Source organism: Tupaia chinensis, unplaced genomic scaffold (assembly GCF_000334495.1).
Source record: "Tupaia chinensis unplaced genomic scaffold, TupChi_1.0 Scaffold000013_1, whole genome shotgun sequence".
Lineage (NCBI taxonomy): Eukaryota > Metazoa > Chordata > Mammalia > Scandentia > Tupaiidae > Tupaia > Tupaia belangeri.
The window spans coordinates 3,694,541-3,711,434 of NW_006159443.1; the positions used below are offsets into that span (position 1 = coordinate 3,694,541).

Below are 16,894 nucleotides of genomic sequence, written 5' to 3' on the forward strand. Positions count from 1 at the left end.
TGTCAGGTGCCGGTATTTGAGGGGCCTGATGAAGTGTGTGGGAGTCCCCTGTGGTGAGGGCATTTGCAGAAGAGGGCAACCTGGTTTAGGAAGTCAGAGAGGATGCATCCCTACAGAAGGAAGGCCCTGCACAGGTTGTTAGAACCAGAATGAGAGGAAGAGGCATTCACAGATTAGGTTCCCTATGTGGGAAGATGGAGACTGAGTAGGGGGAGAATGTCCATGCATGGGGGTTGTAGTCCCAGTGTGGGGTTTTGCAGACTAAGTGGGGTAAGGAGAGTGTGCAGTATTGGCTGTGGAGACTGGTTATACATAAGGGAATGATCAAATACGTAGATATATTACTTACCTGACACAGGGACACAGGCAGAACGGAATTACGGATGAGAAAATGGTGGAAATTATAATAAACTCTGTGTTGGATTGAACCTGGAGCTATCAGTGTGAAAACATGTGTTTATGTGTGTGTGGGTATATATATATATGTGTGTGTGTGTATGCATATATATATGTATATATGTTTGTATGTGTGTGTACACACAGTTATGCACAAGATAATGACATTTCCATCAGGGACAGACTATACATATGACAGTGATTGCATGAACATCCTATAGCCTGTGTAGGTACACATGATGACAACACTACCTAATGATGCATTTCTCAGAGCATTTTTTTTAAATCGAGGTGTAACTGTGTGTGTATATATAAAATTTATTAATACGTGTGTGTGTGTGTGGGTGGGTGGGTTTGTGGATATAAATTTGCATGTATGCCCTTTGGCTCTGCCTACTGAGACAATCTGGGAAAGGCTCTTTAATACATATCAGGTAAGCCTGATTGGGTCACATCTAAGACTCAAATTTTGGTTTCTATATATCCTCCACTAGAAGAAATCAGAATCTTGGGAACAGTGGTTAATTCCAGGACTGCTGAGAAAGTACAAGATAAATCTGGAACATCTTGATGTTCTAAGTCAACAGTCCCCAGTCCTTTTGGCACCAGTGTCCAGTTTTTGTGGAAGACAATTTTTTTCATGGACCTGAGGGGAGGGATATGGTTTCCAGATGATTCAAGTGCATTACATTTATTGTACTTTATTTCTATTATTACATTACAATATATAGTAAAATAATTATATAACACACCATAATGTGGAATCAGTGGGAGCACTGAGCTTGTTTTTCTGCAGCTTGACAATCTGTCTAGGACCTCTTATAAGAATCTAATGCTGCTGCAGATCTGATAGGAGGTAGAGCTCAGGTGGTAGTGCAGGTGATGGGGAGTGGCTGTAAATACAGATGGAACTTCACTCGCTGGCCCACTGCTCACTTCCTGTTGTGTGACCCAGTTCTTAACAGACCAAGAACCAGTTTTGGTCTGTGCCTGGGGGTTGGGGACCCCTGTTCTCAATGGTAAAGAAATGCTAAAGGAGCAGTGGTGATAGGTCATAAAAATATAAAACCTTCAAGAGACTTCCAATGTTGATATCTGAGAAAATGAGTATCAAAATAAATATTAGCAACACACGTTGCATATAATAATATACCATGAGTTCATTCCAATGAAAAATAAATGAGTTCATTGAAAATTTGATAAGGAAGAGGATATTTACTGCATGTAACTAATACTTATTACTAAGTGGAAATGATAAGTTTGCCAGGGAGAAGGCAGGCAGGCACCACATTAAGTGATCAAATTAAATATTATTAGCAGTAGGACAAATTGAAATCTGGTGCCATGAGATATAAAGAACACAGCATGCAAGAGGCAGTACCTGTTCCCGGTCATACAGAAATGTCAGTAAACCCAAATAAAGATACAGTCTACAAAATTAAAAAGTGTCAAGGTCAAAAAAGGCAAGACAGCACTGACAGTTGTTCCAGATTGAAGGACCCCAAAGAAACAAAAACTAAGTTTAATGGAAATTCTGAATTAGATAATTTTTCTATTAAGGCCATTTGTAAGACAGTTGATAAAACTGAAATAGGATCTGAAAATTAAATAGTGTTAATGTAACAATAATAACTTCCTGGTTTTGAAAGTCATATTTTAATTATATATAGGAGAATGCCCCACACACTAAAGTATTTCATGATGATGGAGCGTTGTATTGGCAGCTTATTCGCATATGGTTTTGGAAAAAAACCTTGTACTGTACTTATAATTTTTGTCTACATTTAAGATTATTTTAGAAGGGAAAAGGAAAAATGATGATTATTGAGAACTTGTTTACTCACCTCACAAAACCCACATAGGATGGGTTTTTCTTCTCTCTCTCTCCTTTTTTTTTCCTCGTTTGGTAATAAAAAATAGCTTAGTCTATCGGGTTAGAAATACTGCCATTGTGCCACAACATCAATAGGACTTTTTTTTTTTTTTAATACCCAGCATATTTCACATGAATACCAGATAGTAAGACTGGTCGAATTGAGTGGTAGGTCTTATGCTTTTTTTTTTTTTTTTTTTTTTAAGAAATTTTTGCTATAGGGCATGTGTGCTCACTGGAGAGAGAGAAAGAGAAACAGAAAGTGAAAAATCATCACCCTCCAGCTAGAATGGCGACACTGCAATTCCTTCTCCTCTCTTCTCCTCTTGGGATCTTGGGCACACATGCCTGATGTGAGTTTTAAGCCACCAAGTCTGTGACTCGAACCATGGTCAGCCATGTGGGAGTTCAGTACCTTAACCACTACACCACCTGCTAGCCCCAAGTACTGGATATTTGAGTAGAGTTTCAAAATGTTTTCTTGATGATTTTCTTAAATGTAAAAAGAGAAAACAAAAAGGTCTCTTGGCCTTTTATTAACACAGAAAGTAAATTTTATCCTCAATCTATGAATGTATTCTTTAGTTATCTCTGAACTGCCTTTGAGGGTACAAATGGTGATATACATTCATAATCTTTGAGAGGGTCTTTGGAATAACTAACTCTGTTTAAAAAAAAGTTTAGTTCTGTTTAACATTAATAGCATTATGAGAGTATGTTTTGTCAATTTCTCAAATGTGGGACCAGCAGTTAGCGTAATGGCTATGTCGCTGGACTCCCACGTAGTCGACCGCGGTTTGAGTCCTGGACCCGGTGGCTTAAACTCACGCCGGGCGCATGTGCGTGCGTGCCCAAGATCCCGAGAGGAGAATGGAGGGCGCTGTGCACCCCTCCTGGGGGGGGGGGGGTGATTTCTTGCTTTCTGTCTCTCTGTCTCTGTCTGTCTGGCGAGCGCACACGCCCTATTGCAAACAAAAACAAAAACAAAAAACAAACAAACAAACAAAACAAAGAAAAACCTCTCTAAAAATAAAAATTCTCAAATGCATGCAACATTTTTTTGTTTGTACAGAAGAGCATTAGGACACAATGGAAGCATTAGTAACTTCTGATATGTGAAAGTCCTTTTTTTTTAGAGAAAGAGATATTTTTGCTATAGGGCATGTGCACTCACTGGAGAGACAGAGAGACAGAAAGCAAGAAATCACCCCCCAGGGGGATGGCCACACCACAGTCCCTTCTGTGTTCTCTTCTTGGGATTTTGGATGCACATGCACCTGGTGTGAGTTTTAAGCCACTGGGTTGGGGATTCGAAGTGTAGTTGACTATGTGGGAGTCCAGTGATGTAACCATTACACCATCTGTTAATCCCTGATAATGTGATATTCTTAGTTTCATTTTTCTACTGTGTTTCAAAATACTCTTATATGTATTTTCCTAAGGATTAAGATTCTTCAAGTTTTAACAAAAGCCCTGTGGTAGACTTGGTCAGTGGAGAATGCCATTATTTTATAGGAGGAAAACAGACTCTCTGAAAACATTTAGGAGATTTGTTAGAAGTGTGTTAGTGCAACTTTTTATTAAATTAATGCCCTTTTCCTTCAAAGCTTATAGTTTCCTAATTACTAGAGTTCCTCCATTCCTCCCTCCTTCCTTCTTTCCATCCTACATTTTTCCTTCCCTCCATCCCTTTCTTTACTTCCTTTCTTCATATCCTAAAAGAAACCAAGGTCTTTATAAAGTAAAACTATGTAAAAATACTGCTATATCTGCGTATTGGGTATAAAATTTTCAAATTATTTTTTCTATTCTCAGAGTACAGTGAAAAGATGTTTAGAATTTTAAGTCTAGGTTCTAACCAGCAAGTGCTGACCTCAACTCAAAAGATACTCCAGGTTGGGAATATGGCTACGTGGGCAGTTCATGGAAGTGGCCCTGCATCCAGAATGCCTGGCTAAAATCTGGCTTTACCTCTATGAGGGAGGGCGAGGGTCTTCAGAAAGTTCATGGGAATTGCATATAATGAAAAAGCTGTGTATGAATTTCAAATCTTTGGAGTATCAAAATAAACTTTTACTTTAATTCCATTTCCCATGAACTTTTTGTAGCCAGTAGTACCAAGACAACCAAGTTCCTTCACCATGGGTGTACTTAAGTCTCCTGCTAGGAGAGGGCGGAGATGATATTCACACACTGTAGGGATGTTGGGAGAATAAAGGAGGGAATGATGTAACACACTTAGAACACTGCCTGGCGTGCAGTTAGCCAAAAGGATCACTGTTACTGGGAAGCAATTTCAGAGTACAGTTTACCAGTTAAGTCTGAGCTATTACATGACTGTATTTGAGAAGTGATTCTTTGAATTCTTACATTCTGTGACATACTAAGTAGCATATTTTTTGGAATGGACCATCAAATGGGGCTTATTACAGTTACAAAGTCATCCTTGTAGATCTACAGTAATACATTGTGATTGTGTTTTACTGAATTATGATGCTAAGAGAAATGGGCAGTAACCACATGCTCAAAATCTATATGGAGCTCCTCCTTTCTGGTCTTGTAAAAATGTAGAACCATGACTTAAAGTACTATGGAACTCTAATATTTCACCAAGAGGAATAATAACATACTGACTGAGGTTCACCAAAGCAAAAACAAACAAACAAACAAAACACTTAATTACTCTGTAAAAACAAAGACAATAGACTAGTATAAATGCTTACATAAGTTTTTTGAAAATTATTCTAACACATTAAAAGGATATGAAATTGGGCTGGTCCTGTGGCCTGGTAGTTGAGAGAGTAGGATTCCACATGGCTGATTCTGTGGTTCCAATTTGGCCGCAGTCACTTGAAAAACATTCCAGGTACATGTGCATATGTGCCTTAAATCCCTACAGGATGGGGGAATGGAGGAGAAGGGTTCGGAGTATGACCAGACCACACTGGTAGCTGCTGTCTCCCTCTTCCCTTCTCTCTCTGTCCCTCTCTGATGAGTGTGTCCTCAGGTCCCCTCCCCTCAAAAAAAGAGTATGAAATAAGTGCAGGTTTCTTGAGAAAAAAAAAAAAGATTAACAAAATTGTAGAGGGCCAACAGGTGGCGTGGGGGTTAAGGGCACTGGAATCACATGGGCGACTGTGGTTTGAGTCCCAGACCTCCAGACCTGACAGCTTGCTTTCTCACTTTCTCTCTCACTCTCACACACACACACTCTCTCTTTTATTTAAGTAAAGTTAAATAAAGTAATTCTTTTAAAAAATTGTAGAAAGCCTACAATAGTAAAAGTAGAGGAACCTCCTCATTATGAAAGTGGAGACTGATAGCTAATCAGTGGCACTCATTGTCAGAGGAATTCCTATGACTATAAAGAGGAAGGTGTTCTATGATTTGATGTCTTATTCTTTTTTTTTTTTTTTATGACCTTTTAGCTGAGCCAAGAATAGATGGCTAGCTGAAACAACTGGCTTCAACGTTTACTAGTTAATTAAAAGTTCATTTATATATGCCATCGTGAAACTCAGGCTATATCTTAGGTCAACACAATCCGTATAAAAGATTCACAGGATAAATCTATAGAAACTGAGGGTTGTACTTTGAAGAAAGTGCTGCGAATCAAGACGTGTTTGTTTAAGCTTATTTTTTAGTGTATCTAAAGTGAATCTGGTAAGCAAATGATATCAATTAGTAATTTAGATATTTTCATTCTTTTTTCTGTTTTCTTTTATTGTTAGAGTATGCATACTCATGAGAGAGATAGAGATAGAGAGGGAGGAAGAGAGAGAAAGAGAGGGAGACGAGAGAAAAGAAGAGAGGAGAGGGGAGGAGAGGAGAGGAGAGGAGAGGAGAGGAGAGGAGAGGAGAGGAGAGGAAAAGAGAAGAGAAGAGAAGAGAAGAGAAGAGAAGAGAAGAGAGGAGTACCCTCCTCTTGGGGTATGGTCATGAAGTGATCCCTTTTCCTCCATTTCTCTATCCCATCAGGATTCTGGGCATGCACACACATGTACTCAAGAGTGTTTTTCAAATCTTTGAGGCCAGGATTCTAACTACGGTTGATGATGAAGGATCTGGCTCCCTTAAGTGCTGCACTGTGAGGCTGGCCCTATATTTTCCTTTTGACTGGGGGTGAAATATACATAATATAAAAATCTCTATTTTAACCATTTTTCAGTATTCGATTCAATGGCATTAAGTGCATTCATGTGATTTATGCAAACATCACCACCATCCATCTCCAGACCACTTTTCATCTTCCTTAACTAAAATTTTGTAACCCTTTAACAATTAACTCCCCACTTCCTACTCCCTAGCCCATGGCCACCACGATCCTATTTTCTGTCACTACGAATTTGCCCTCATTATTAGTGGACTCATACAATGTTTGTCCTTTGTGATTGTCTTATTTCTTTGCATAATTTCTTCAGCTTTTATCCATGACATAGCACATGTGAGAATTTCCTTCTTTCTCTCTGGTTCTTTCATTTTTCTTTCTTTTCTTCCTTCCTTGGTAGAGTTTCACAGTATCATGATCATTCTACCTCAGCCTTACAGCTGGGATTACTAGCATGTACCTCCACGCATAGCTCTTTCTTTACTCAGGATCTTGCTCTGTTACTCAGGCCAACTTGACCTCATGATTCTCTTGCCTCAGCCTTCCCAAGTTGTTAGGATCGCAAGTGGGTGCACATCACTGCCTCTAGCCTTTAGATTGGTCTGGGAATTGAACCTGGGCCTCCCATGTGGTCCTAGCTTGTCTTACTAGCACATGCCACCATGCTGAGACTTTTCTTACTTTCTAAGGCTGAATGATATTCCATCGTATATATTTACTACATTTTGCTTATCTGTTCTTCTGTTAATAGACACTTGGGATGCTTCCCCCTTTTGGCTGTTGTGAATAATGCTGTTATGGATATGAGTGTACAGATATCTCAATCCCAGCTTTTGATTCACTTGAGCACATACCCACAAGTGGAATTTGCTGGATCCTATGTTAATTGTATTTTCTGCTTTTGGAGGAAACTCTCATGTTGTTTTTCATAGTGGATGCACCATTCTCATTCCTACTAGCAACACACAAAGTTCTTAATTTCACTACATCCTTGTCAACCCTTATAATAGCGACCCTAATGAGTATGCCCACTTTTATTTTCACAAAGATCGTATTTCATAGGTACAAGGAGTTAGTGGACCTAATTTCCCTCTCCACTCTCTTCAGTCTTGACTATATATTATCATCATTTATTGAGTTTTGCAAATTGATAAATATCTATGCCTAGCCCAAATTCAATTTATTAAAATAGCTTAGGTGTGGGATTGAGACATCTGTTCAGTTTAGAAGCTCTACAGGTTATTCTCCTATACAATCTTAATTTTGCAACTTAGCTCATTATTTGCAATGGTCCATGCTCAAGAGTGGCCATTTGTTCTAACACTTGGCCCCATACAAGCAGCATTCGCATCATCTGGGAACTTGCTAGGAATATTAACTCCTACCCCTCACCCCAGACCTACTTAGTGAGAATCTCTGGGGCTAGGATCCAGTAATTTGGTTTTTAACAAGCCCTCCAACGTACTGATGATGCAAGCAACTATTTGAGAAATACTGCTCTAGATAAGCTTAATTCTTACAGCACTAGCATCATAAACAAGGAACTGGTGTCCATTTGCATCAGCTGTCTGCATTGGACCATGTTTAGTGAGAATTTTAGTTGAAAGACCATTAAAGTCAGTCGTTTAAAGGCCTGGCCTTAGCAGATTTTATATTTATGATCTTTGGAAATTATTGACCTTTTCTCAACCATAGTACCCCGTTTGTGAAATGTACATAGTAATACCAAATTACCTCACATTAATTTGAAGGTTGAATATCAGTATGTTATGAGAATGTCACACTGTAGATAAGAGGTGGCATATCCAGTGGTAAGCTCAAAACCTCTGTCATTACCGAAATAGCAAAAGGGTTTTCAGAGTGTTCCTCCCTTTATCTCCAGTTAGTGCCTTGGCATTCTGCACTTGCTCGGCCGTTTTTGAAGTGTCTCTTCCACATGCCTTGAATTGCTGTAATGACTCTTTCAGCAAGGGCACCGTCAATCTATTTTGGTCAAGGTGGATATTGTAGCTTTGTGTCCCAAAGTGATGCCAGATGCCATAAATTTTGTGACCTAACAAGGTCTTGCCCACACCACGTGCAGCAGAAGGGACTTGTTGGGAAAGCTGGCAGCTCCCCATGTTGTATAAAAGGTCACACAGCACAAAGGTTTTGTGTACTTCTGAAGCTTCTCCTCCATTTTTTTCCCCCTCTTCCTTCCAGTTATGTAGCAGGCAATTCACAGCACTTGAAGAATTCAGCTCGTAATTGCTGCCATTTTTAAATGTCAAAATATTTTACTTAGCTAACTATAGTTGTTTATGAAATAGGATCCATTTTTAAAATGCTTAGAGGCTCAGCTCATTAATCATTAAAGAAGTGAGTCCCAAGGAAAGGGCTTGATATACGAATTACCAAATCATAAAATGATACAACTGTAGAAACTGTCTGTCCAAAGGTGGAAAGACTGAATCTTGTATTCTGGTCATTTTCTGTTTTGTTTGTTTGTTTATTTTAGTTTAGGTTTTCCAAAAGAAAATATTTACCAACATGGGGTGTGAATGATTTTGAAAATAGTCTTCAGTTCATGCTTTCTTTGGAGTAATATCCATGGTCTTGGTGAAATGCAAGAATTTCATGTGAGTGATAGAGTATAATTTTAAAGTGAGTTTGTTTTTCTTTGTGCACACACATACACAAGATACACATGGGGAAAAATACTACTAGGAGTAAAACGTGTGATTGAAATTGACTTTCTAACCATGGAAATGGTTCGATACCCATCTGGCTACTTTTTCTATTGTGACAGAATAACCTGTTAGAAATAACCAGGTAAGTCGGCTTGTAAGTAGTAACTAAAAATAGCAGACAGCAACCTGATCTTTCCTCTATTTTCTTCTTGGCCACACACACTAACCCAGTAATTCATTAGACACAAATAGAGTTTATTAGTGGAAGTATGTCAGTTAGAGCGTAGAACTGACATACTGACATAGCATAGAACTTAAAGAGGTTGAGGGCATTAGCAAAATTCACTTAAGCTATGTAGGCTAATTAGTTTTGTTTGTAATTCTGTTTTTCATAAAGCTCTATCTTAGAGAGGTGGTAGTGAGTAAGCAATCAAGAGCTTTACTTTGATTTTTAAAATGATTTTCAATAGCCAGAGATTTCATACACTCATTAGAGAGACAGGAATAGAGTTAGAGAAAGCAGCCCCTGATGGGGTGCAGCCACACTGCAGTCCCTTCTCCTCCATTTGCCATTCTATTGGAATTTTGAACACACATACGGAATACTTTTTTAAGTTCTAGGGCCAGGATTTGAACTATGATTAGCCTTGTGGGATCTGGCTCCCTTAATCACTAGGCTATAGGTCTGGCCCAATTTACTTTTTTTCTTTTGGACAGATTTTTTGCTATAGGGCATGTGCACTCCCCAGAGAGAGAAAGAGACAGAAAGCGAGAAATCGCCCCCCAGGGGGATGGCCATGTTGCAGTTTCTTCTCCAGTCCTCTCAGGATTTGGGGCACACATACACACACACCTGGCTTGATTTTTAAGACTCCTGGTCTGGGACTCATGGTTGGCCACGTGGGAATCCAGCTATGAGAGAAATGGAAAGCGAGAAATCACTCCCCGGGGGGTTGGCCACACTGCAATCCCTTCTCCTCCATTCTCCATTTGGGATCTTGGGCACGCATGTGCCCAGTGTGAGTTTAAGCCACCGGGTCCAGGACTTGAATCATGGTCGACTACATGGCAGTTCAGCAACAGCCATTACGCTAATTGCTGATCCCCTGGTCCCTTTTAAACTATGAATTTCCTATGTATAAATTGTAACCCTGTCCTTTAGTTGGGCAACTTAATCTGTCAGAAATACAGTCTCCTCTTCTGTGAAGCTAAATAACTATTATCTCACAGAACTGTTGTGAGGATGAAATGAGATTAGGTAGAATAAAATACTTATCATAGTGTATGACATGATAATCATTTGGTAATATTAAATCTGATATTTTATAATTGATATATTTGGTCATCAAAGTCATGACTCATTTTTGCCTAGAAAATGGAAAAATATTTCGTGACTTTTCTGATTACTCAATAGTTTTTATTTAATAAGCCAATAGAAATAAAATCTATAAAATGTAACAATGAGGATAAATATCACTTCTACAAAACAAGATAGGATATCATAAATATAAAACAGCTAACTGAGAATAAGAAAGAACTCTTAAAACTTTCTGATAGTGCACATAAAAAGAAAAATTAAACACAAGACTGGGGTGAATAATCTTTCGTTAAAAAGTAAAACAACGAAGAAATGGACACTAGAAAAATAAAGTAAAAAGTTAAACAATCAGTGTGGAGGCCCGAAATCAAAATGGTAGAAGCTCCAAGAAAGAAAAGAAAAAAATGCATTGCAGGAAATTTTGAAAAAAATATTTAGCCATTATTCCCAGAGGTAATGGACATGAGATTTTTGATTTAATGAACTCAGTTCATAATAACTGAATGAAAGTCATGCCAAGGCACATTGTCGTGAAATTTAGATTCTGTTCCAAAGAGGAGTGGCAGGCCATTCACACACACAGGCTATCCAGTCACCATGCATTAGACTTCTGAACCCAAAGGACGCTTGCGTAATGCCAGTGTAATATGAAAAAAAGTTTCCAACCAGAATTATATATTCAGCCATCATGACATTTACAGACGTGTGAATGTAAAGACATTTACTTCTCAATCTCAGAAAGCACCTGGAGAATGTGTTCCACCGAAATAAGGAAGTAAACTGAAAAAGAGGAAGGCACAGAATCAGGGAAACAAATCCCAACAGAGTAAGAGGGTCAAGGGAAATATCTAGGTTGATAGTGAGGAATCTTATCAGGAAGATATGTAGAGCAAGCCTAAATTGCAATGCATCCAGACTGGGCAGGCAGACAGAGCTTCATAGTTGACAGCTGAAAGGAAAAGAAAAAAGAAAAGAAAAGAAAAGAAAAGAAAAGAAAAGAAAAGAAAAGAAAAGAAAAGAAAAGAAAAGAAAAGAAAAAAGAAAAATGTGGGTCAGCAGGTGCTTTGAAGGTTAAGGTGGCTGGATCCCACGTGTCCAATCACGCTTCAGGTCTTGGACTTTGTGGCTTGAAAAATCACACCAGGCATGTCTGTGTGTCTGCCCAGAGAGTAGAATGGAAAAGGATCGCAAAATGGCCATCCTTCCAGGCAGTGTGGTGGGGTATGTCTTAGTTTTTCTGTTTCTATCTTGCTCTGACAAGTGCATGTGCCCTATAGCAAAAACTCAAACAAACAAACTAAGAAAAATGGAATTGATGGAGTATATGTTGTTTGGCCCTACTGTGATTTGTTGGAGAGTTTTGTAATAAGTTCGTGATTACTGAAGGAGTTATTAACTACATGAAAAACAAAATATACAATATAGCAGATGTAATCAGAGTAAAATATATAGCTCAGCTGTAGACAGTCTTTACTAAGTTGTAATCTAAGCACAGGATACTGATTTAAGTGAAAAAAGTGGTATAACATTATTGAGAGGACAGGAAAAGGGAAGTGTGTGTATTGTGGGAATTTAGTAATGATGTAAGAATACAGAAGTCTCATTTTCCACAGTTAGGAAGTTGATAAATAATACCTAAAATGGAAACATTATGGAATATTGGTAAAGCTGAATCCCAGGAACATCAATGTAGACAGTTTCAAAGTGTGCTTCTGGGAGTGGGGTTCACTGTGTGGGAGAAAAGGCAGGTGACTGCCACTTTGCCTTGTAAAGTTTAGGAGCACGTTTTGACTCTTACACTTTTTTGAGAGAATTACTTGGATTAAAAATTAAAATGAAATATAATCTCCTCTAATTAAGACCAAGAATGTATGGGGGAAAACTTTAAACTTGTAAAGTACTATGCATGTACTGTGCTTTTTAAACATTTTCACAGTCACCATCCCATTGACCTGACTTGTATTTCCAGTCATTCCTTTTACAGCTTTGCCCCAGGTTGTAGAGTTGTACAGAACTCCACATTCTGTGCTTTATCTCTTCCTCTCTCTCTCTCTCTTTAATTGCCAGAGGACAAGTGTGCTCACTTAAGAGTGAGGGAAAGACAGAGAGGGAAAAGGAGAAAGCACCCCTCCCATGGGGTTGTGGGAGAAAAGGCAGGTGACTGCCACTTTGCCTTGTAAGTTTAGGAGCACGTTTTGACTCTTACACTTTTTTGAGAGAATTACTTGGATTAAAAATTAAAATGAAATATAATCTCCTCTAATTAAGACCAAGAATGTATGGGGGAAAACTTTAAACTTGTAAAGTACTATGCATGTACTGTGCTTTTTAAACATTTTCACAAAGTCACCATCCCATTGACCTGACTTGTATTTCCAGTCATTCCTTTTACAGCTTTGCCCCAGGTTGTAGAGTTGTACAGAACTCCACATTCTGTGCTTTATCTCTTCCTCTCTCTCTCTCTTTAATTGCCAGAGGACAAGTGTGCTCACTTAAGAGTGAGGGAAAGACAGAGAGGGAAAAGGAGAAAGCACCCCTCCCATGGGGTGAGACATGGTTATGCCACAATCCCTCCTCTTCCATTTCTCTGTCTTGCCAGGATTTGGGGCATGCATGCACATGTGCCCAGTGGTCAGCCATGTGGGCTCCACCTCTTTAGCCATTAGGCTACAGGGCCAACCCTACACTTTGTGCCTTAAAACCTTCTAGATGATGTGGTTCCAAACCTGACTTGTATCATCTTCCTGTATAAAGTGAGACAAATGGACGAAAACGATCTTGTAGGTCCCTCTTTCTTGGGTCATCTGTGAAATCCACACCAACGGACTGTGTGAAAAGAAAATCAACAGCCAATTCACAAGTACTTAAGAAGACTAATACCCACGTCTTCATTTACTGAAGTCGCTTTGCACTATGGAATAAAGAAAATTCATAAATATTAGAATGTGGTTGTGCTGGCTGGTGGCATAGTGGTTAAGGAGGCTGGATCCCACTTGGTCGACTACACAGTTTGAAGCCTCTGAGGCTAGGGAAGCAAACTGGACATGTACGTGTGCCCGAAATCTTGAGAGGAGAATGGAGGAGAAGAGAAAGCAGTGTGGCCATCCTCTCAGGGGTGTACTTCCTCAGTTTCTGTCTGTCTGTCTCTCTGGTTTGTCTCCAGCAAGCATAAGTACTGTATAGCAAACTGAAAAAAAACAAACAAAACAAAAAACTCTTCTTTTTTGTTTTGCTTTTAACCTCTGTTTGTTATAATCCTTAATGTGAATTGTCATGTTTGAAATCTTTAAGAGACTGTATGGAGGTTGTATATGTATTAAGACATTTTTTCTACACATTTTTTGGTTTTCCTGTACCTTCTAAATTTGTATTTATCTGTGTGAGACATTGAGTTAATGGGTGCTTTCCCTGATCTTATAGATGAATAATGTTTAACCTTGTAACCAAAATAACTTCAAAAGGCTTGGTCTGGGTATCTACTTATATAATAGCTGATACAGAAATAGTGGAAATATATTGAGAATAGTTCATTTACCAGCCTTTAATAGTTACTAATACCCAGCAAATTTGAGTGAACCACAAAAAGATTCCTTTTCCTGCTAACATGAAGAGGAAAACTGAAACTGTGTTCTATATTGGGTCCTCTGAAAGGTCGTGACACATTTTTGCATAGAAAAATATGTCGCGACTTTTCCAAGGACCCAAAAGTTTTGAAGTAAAAATTCAAACTGTATGAAGGATTCCGTTTTCTTCTCTTCCCACAGGGAGCGAACAGAATGAGAGGTCGGCTTGGAAGTATGGACAGCTTTGAACGGTCCAACAGTCTTGCTTCAGAGAAGGTACCTGCTCGGAGCTCCCTAGTTTACCATTAATTGGGATGTAGCAAAATACAACACTGATTATGGTAAAAAATTGATACTTAATTATTTTATTATGAGTCCTTTATGGCTTTTTAAAAGATAAATATTTGGAATGTTACTATTTTAAATAAGATGATTCTGGGTATTCCCATGTTGCTTGTGATGCAGCGAAACTTTTCCATGCTGGGAAGGAACACATCCCTTCTAGGCTAACTGCCCTATCTGACTTTTTATTGTTTAGAGACTAGTACACTTTGAAGGGTAGTATTTGAGTAACTCTTGACCTTAAGCCATAGGTTCCGTTTAACCCCCTCATTTAAAAAAATCATTTTCACTGCAGCTTTAGGCTTTTCTTTATCTCATAGACAACTCTCAGTAAGTTTGGTTTCCTGTTTCCTTTATCATGCAACATGTAACCTGAGGCTTATGTGACCTTTTTTTTTTAATGGAAAATGTTAAAATAGTTTTCTTAAATTTTCGGTTGATGGAATTAGGAACTTAGTCCAGCCTTGGGTCTATTATTGGTGACCCATGTTTATCAAGCTAAACATTCTCTGCTAGTGCGTGGTCTGAAGGATCCACAGCATACCTGTCTAAATTGATAGATTTATTCCACCCATGCAATAAGGGCACATTCCAGCACAGCTCACTTTTCATTCATTTCCTGTTTTTTATGTCTTTTACAAGAAATTTACCTCAGGGGACATGTCGTTGGATAGAGACATCCACAACGAAGGAAGATACTTAATAGGCTTTATTTTATTTTCCTGAAGGCTTTGCTGTGAGAGTTGGACACAGCATTGTGATACTGTTTTGACTACAGGAAGCATGCCCCCGATATGTCACGGAAATTAGGAGATACCTAGTACAGACTCCACCTCTGCCGGTCTCATCTTTCTGACCACAGAGGAGGAAAGTACAGTAGCAATAGCATCATACCACCAAGTGTCAGGGGAGAGCATACCTTTTCCTATCACCCCTTTCGCTTTCTGGCCTATCTGGACGGATGCTGCCTTACAGCTGCTTATCAGAAGAAACGGGCTGTGGTGATACTGATTAGCCTGCAGCCTAGATTGAGTAAAAGAAACAAAACAGAGTGTTGTCAGGACTCAGGAGGAAGGTGAAGCACCCTGTCCCTTTGGGACTCAGGGTTTCTGCAGGTCTGCTGTGACTGTGACCAAGAAGGAAATAAAGACTTCCCCTCTGCCTGCTTTTCAGGACTACTCACCGGGGGACTCTCCCCCAGGGACGCCGCCAGCTTCTCCACTGTCCTCAGCTTGGCACACATTCCCTGAAGAGGATTCGGACTCCCCACAGTTTCGGAGACGGGCACACACATTCAGCCACCCACCTTCTAGTGCAAAGAGAAAGCTGAATTTGCACGACGGGCGGGCCCACGGGCTACGCTCCCCTTTGCTGAGACAGAGCTCCAGCGAGCAGTGCAGGTGAGTCCCGGCCCCAGCGCGAGCAGTTTCTCATGTCACCTCCTTTGCTCTCTCTGGAGTTGAGATGAGTCTTCATATTGTGACCACCTTTTAGTTTTTAGAAACACTGTAAAAATGTATTAAATATATCCACCTCGGTTATTAAGGAAAACAAGGCAAGGTTCAGATACTCAAAGAGAAGAGTCAATACATTTTGGATGGAAACTTTCCCCCCTCCCCGAGAACAATGGCAAAAACAAGATATTATGCAGTCATTTTGCCTGAAAACCTGCTGACAACACATGTTCAGTGTCTTCTTGGTGATAGTTCTGAAAAAACAAGTCAGCAAATTTGGAAAACATTGCAGTGGAACTTCCTGTCAGCCTACTGTAAAATACGAGAGTTAAAAATAAATCACCTAAATTACCTTTATGAGCTAGTTGGCCAGATTTTATTACATAATGAATTAAAGCTAAATATTAGAATTTTTACCTCCTTAACCTGGAACAAAGCATTATCTATGAAGAAGTCTGTATACTATAATTTATCGGCCTTGTCCCCTAGAAATTATTTTATATGCTATTTAAAAAATAATTGTGACAAAATTGTTTGACATCTGAGGGTAGACAGTAAAGGGATAAACCTGAAATTGTAGAAAGAATATACTTCTCATTGTGTAGCACAAACCAGGAATAAGATCTCCCAACTAGTTTTGTTTCTCTACCAATGAGTGTGTCACAGGATACAGACCACAGGGTCAGATAGAGATGGTTGTAAGAAGATTAAAAAAAAAAAAAAAAAAAAAAACAGAACTTGAAATATATAGGAAAGGCTAATTTTTATATCAAGTGTTGTCTAATTTAACAGCTGTTCTTCTAAAAATGTTGTTTTATTCTCATTATTATTTTCTCAATGATTTGAAAATTTAAAATAAGATCTTTATTATATATAAAAATAAATTAAGTCAACACCTTCTTATCCTCATCTCTTTCATGTTTGTATGAAGGAGACTGAGTGCTCACATGTATACCAAGAGGTTTTGTTTTTATGATCACTTCATCTATATTATCCAAGGCAATGCATCTTTTGTTTCAGGAAAAAAAACTACTTTCAAGAACAAAAACAATAATTATTTTAGATATAAATGATACCTCTATTATCCTCTACCTTTTTGTCAATTATAATATGTAAGTTCAAACCATTTCTATCTATATAAAAATATACTATTTATATCATTGTAAAAAAT

The 16,894-nt window shown here is 38.7% G+C and overlaps 1 protein-coding gene across 1 annotated transcript in view; it reads left to right on the top strand.

Moving 5' to 3' along the window:
* TBC1D4 (TBC1 domain family member 4) overlaps positions 1 to 16,894 on the top strand; it is a gene marked incomplete at its 5' end in the record, with an annotated part of 266,876 nt that overhangs the window by 209,526 nt on the left and 40,456 nt on the right. Inside the window, 2 exons of the mRNA XM_027769743.1 lie at positions 14,129 to 14,203; positions 15,443 to 15,669. Of these exons, the coding sequence (XP_027625544.1) occupies positions 14,129 to 14,203; positions 15,443 to 15,669 (302 nt within the window). The remainder of the gene's footprint in view (positions 1 to 14,128; positions 14,204 to 15,442; positions 15,670 to 16,894) is intronic.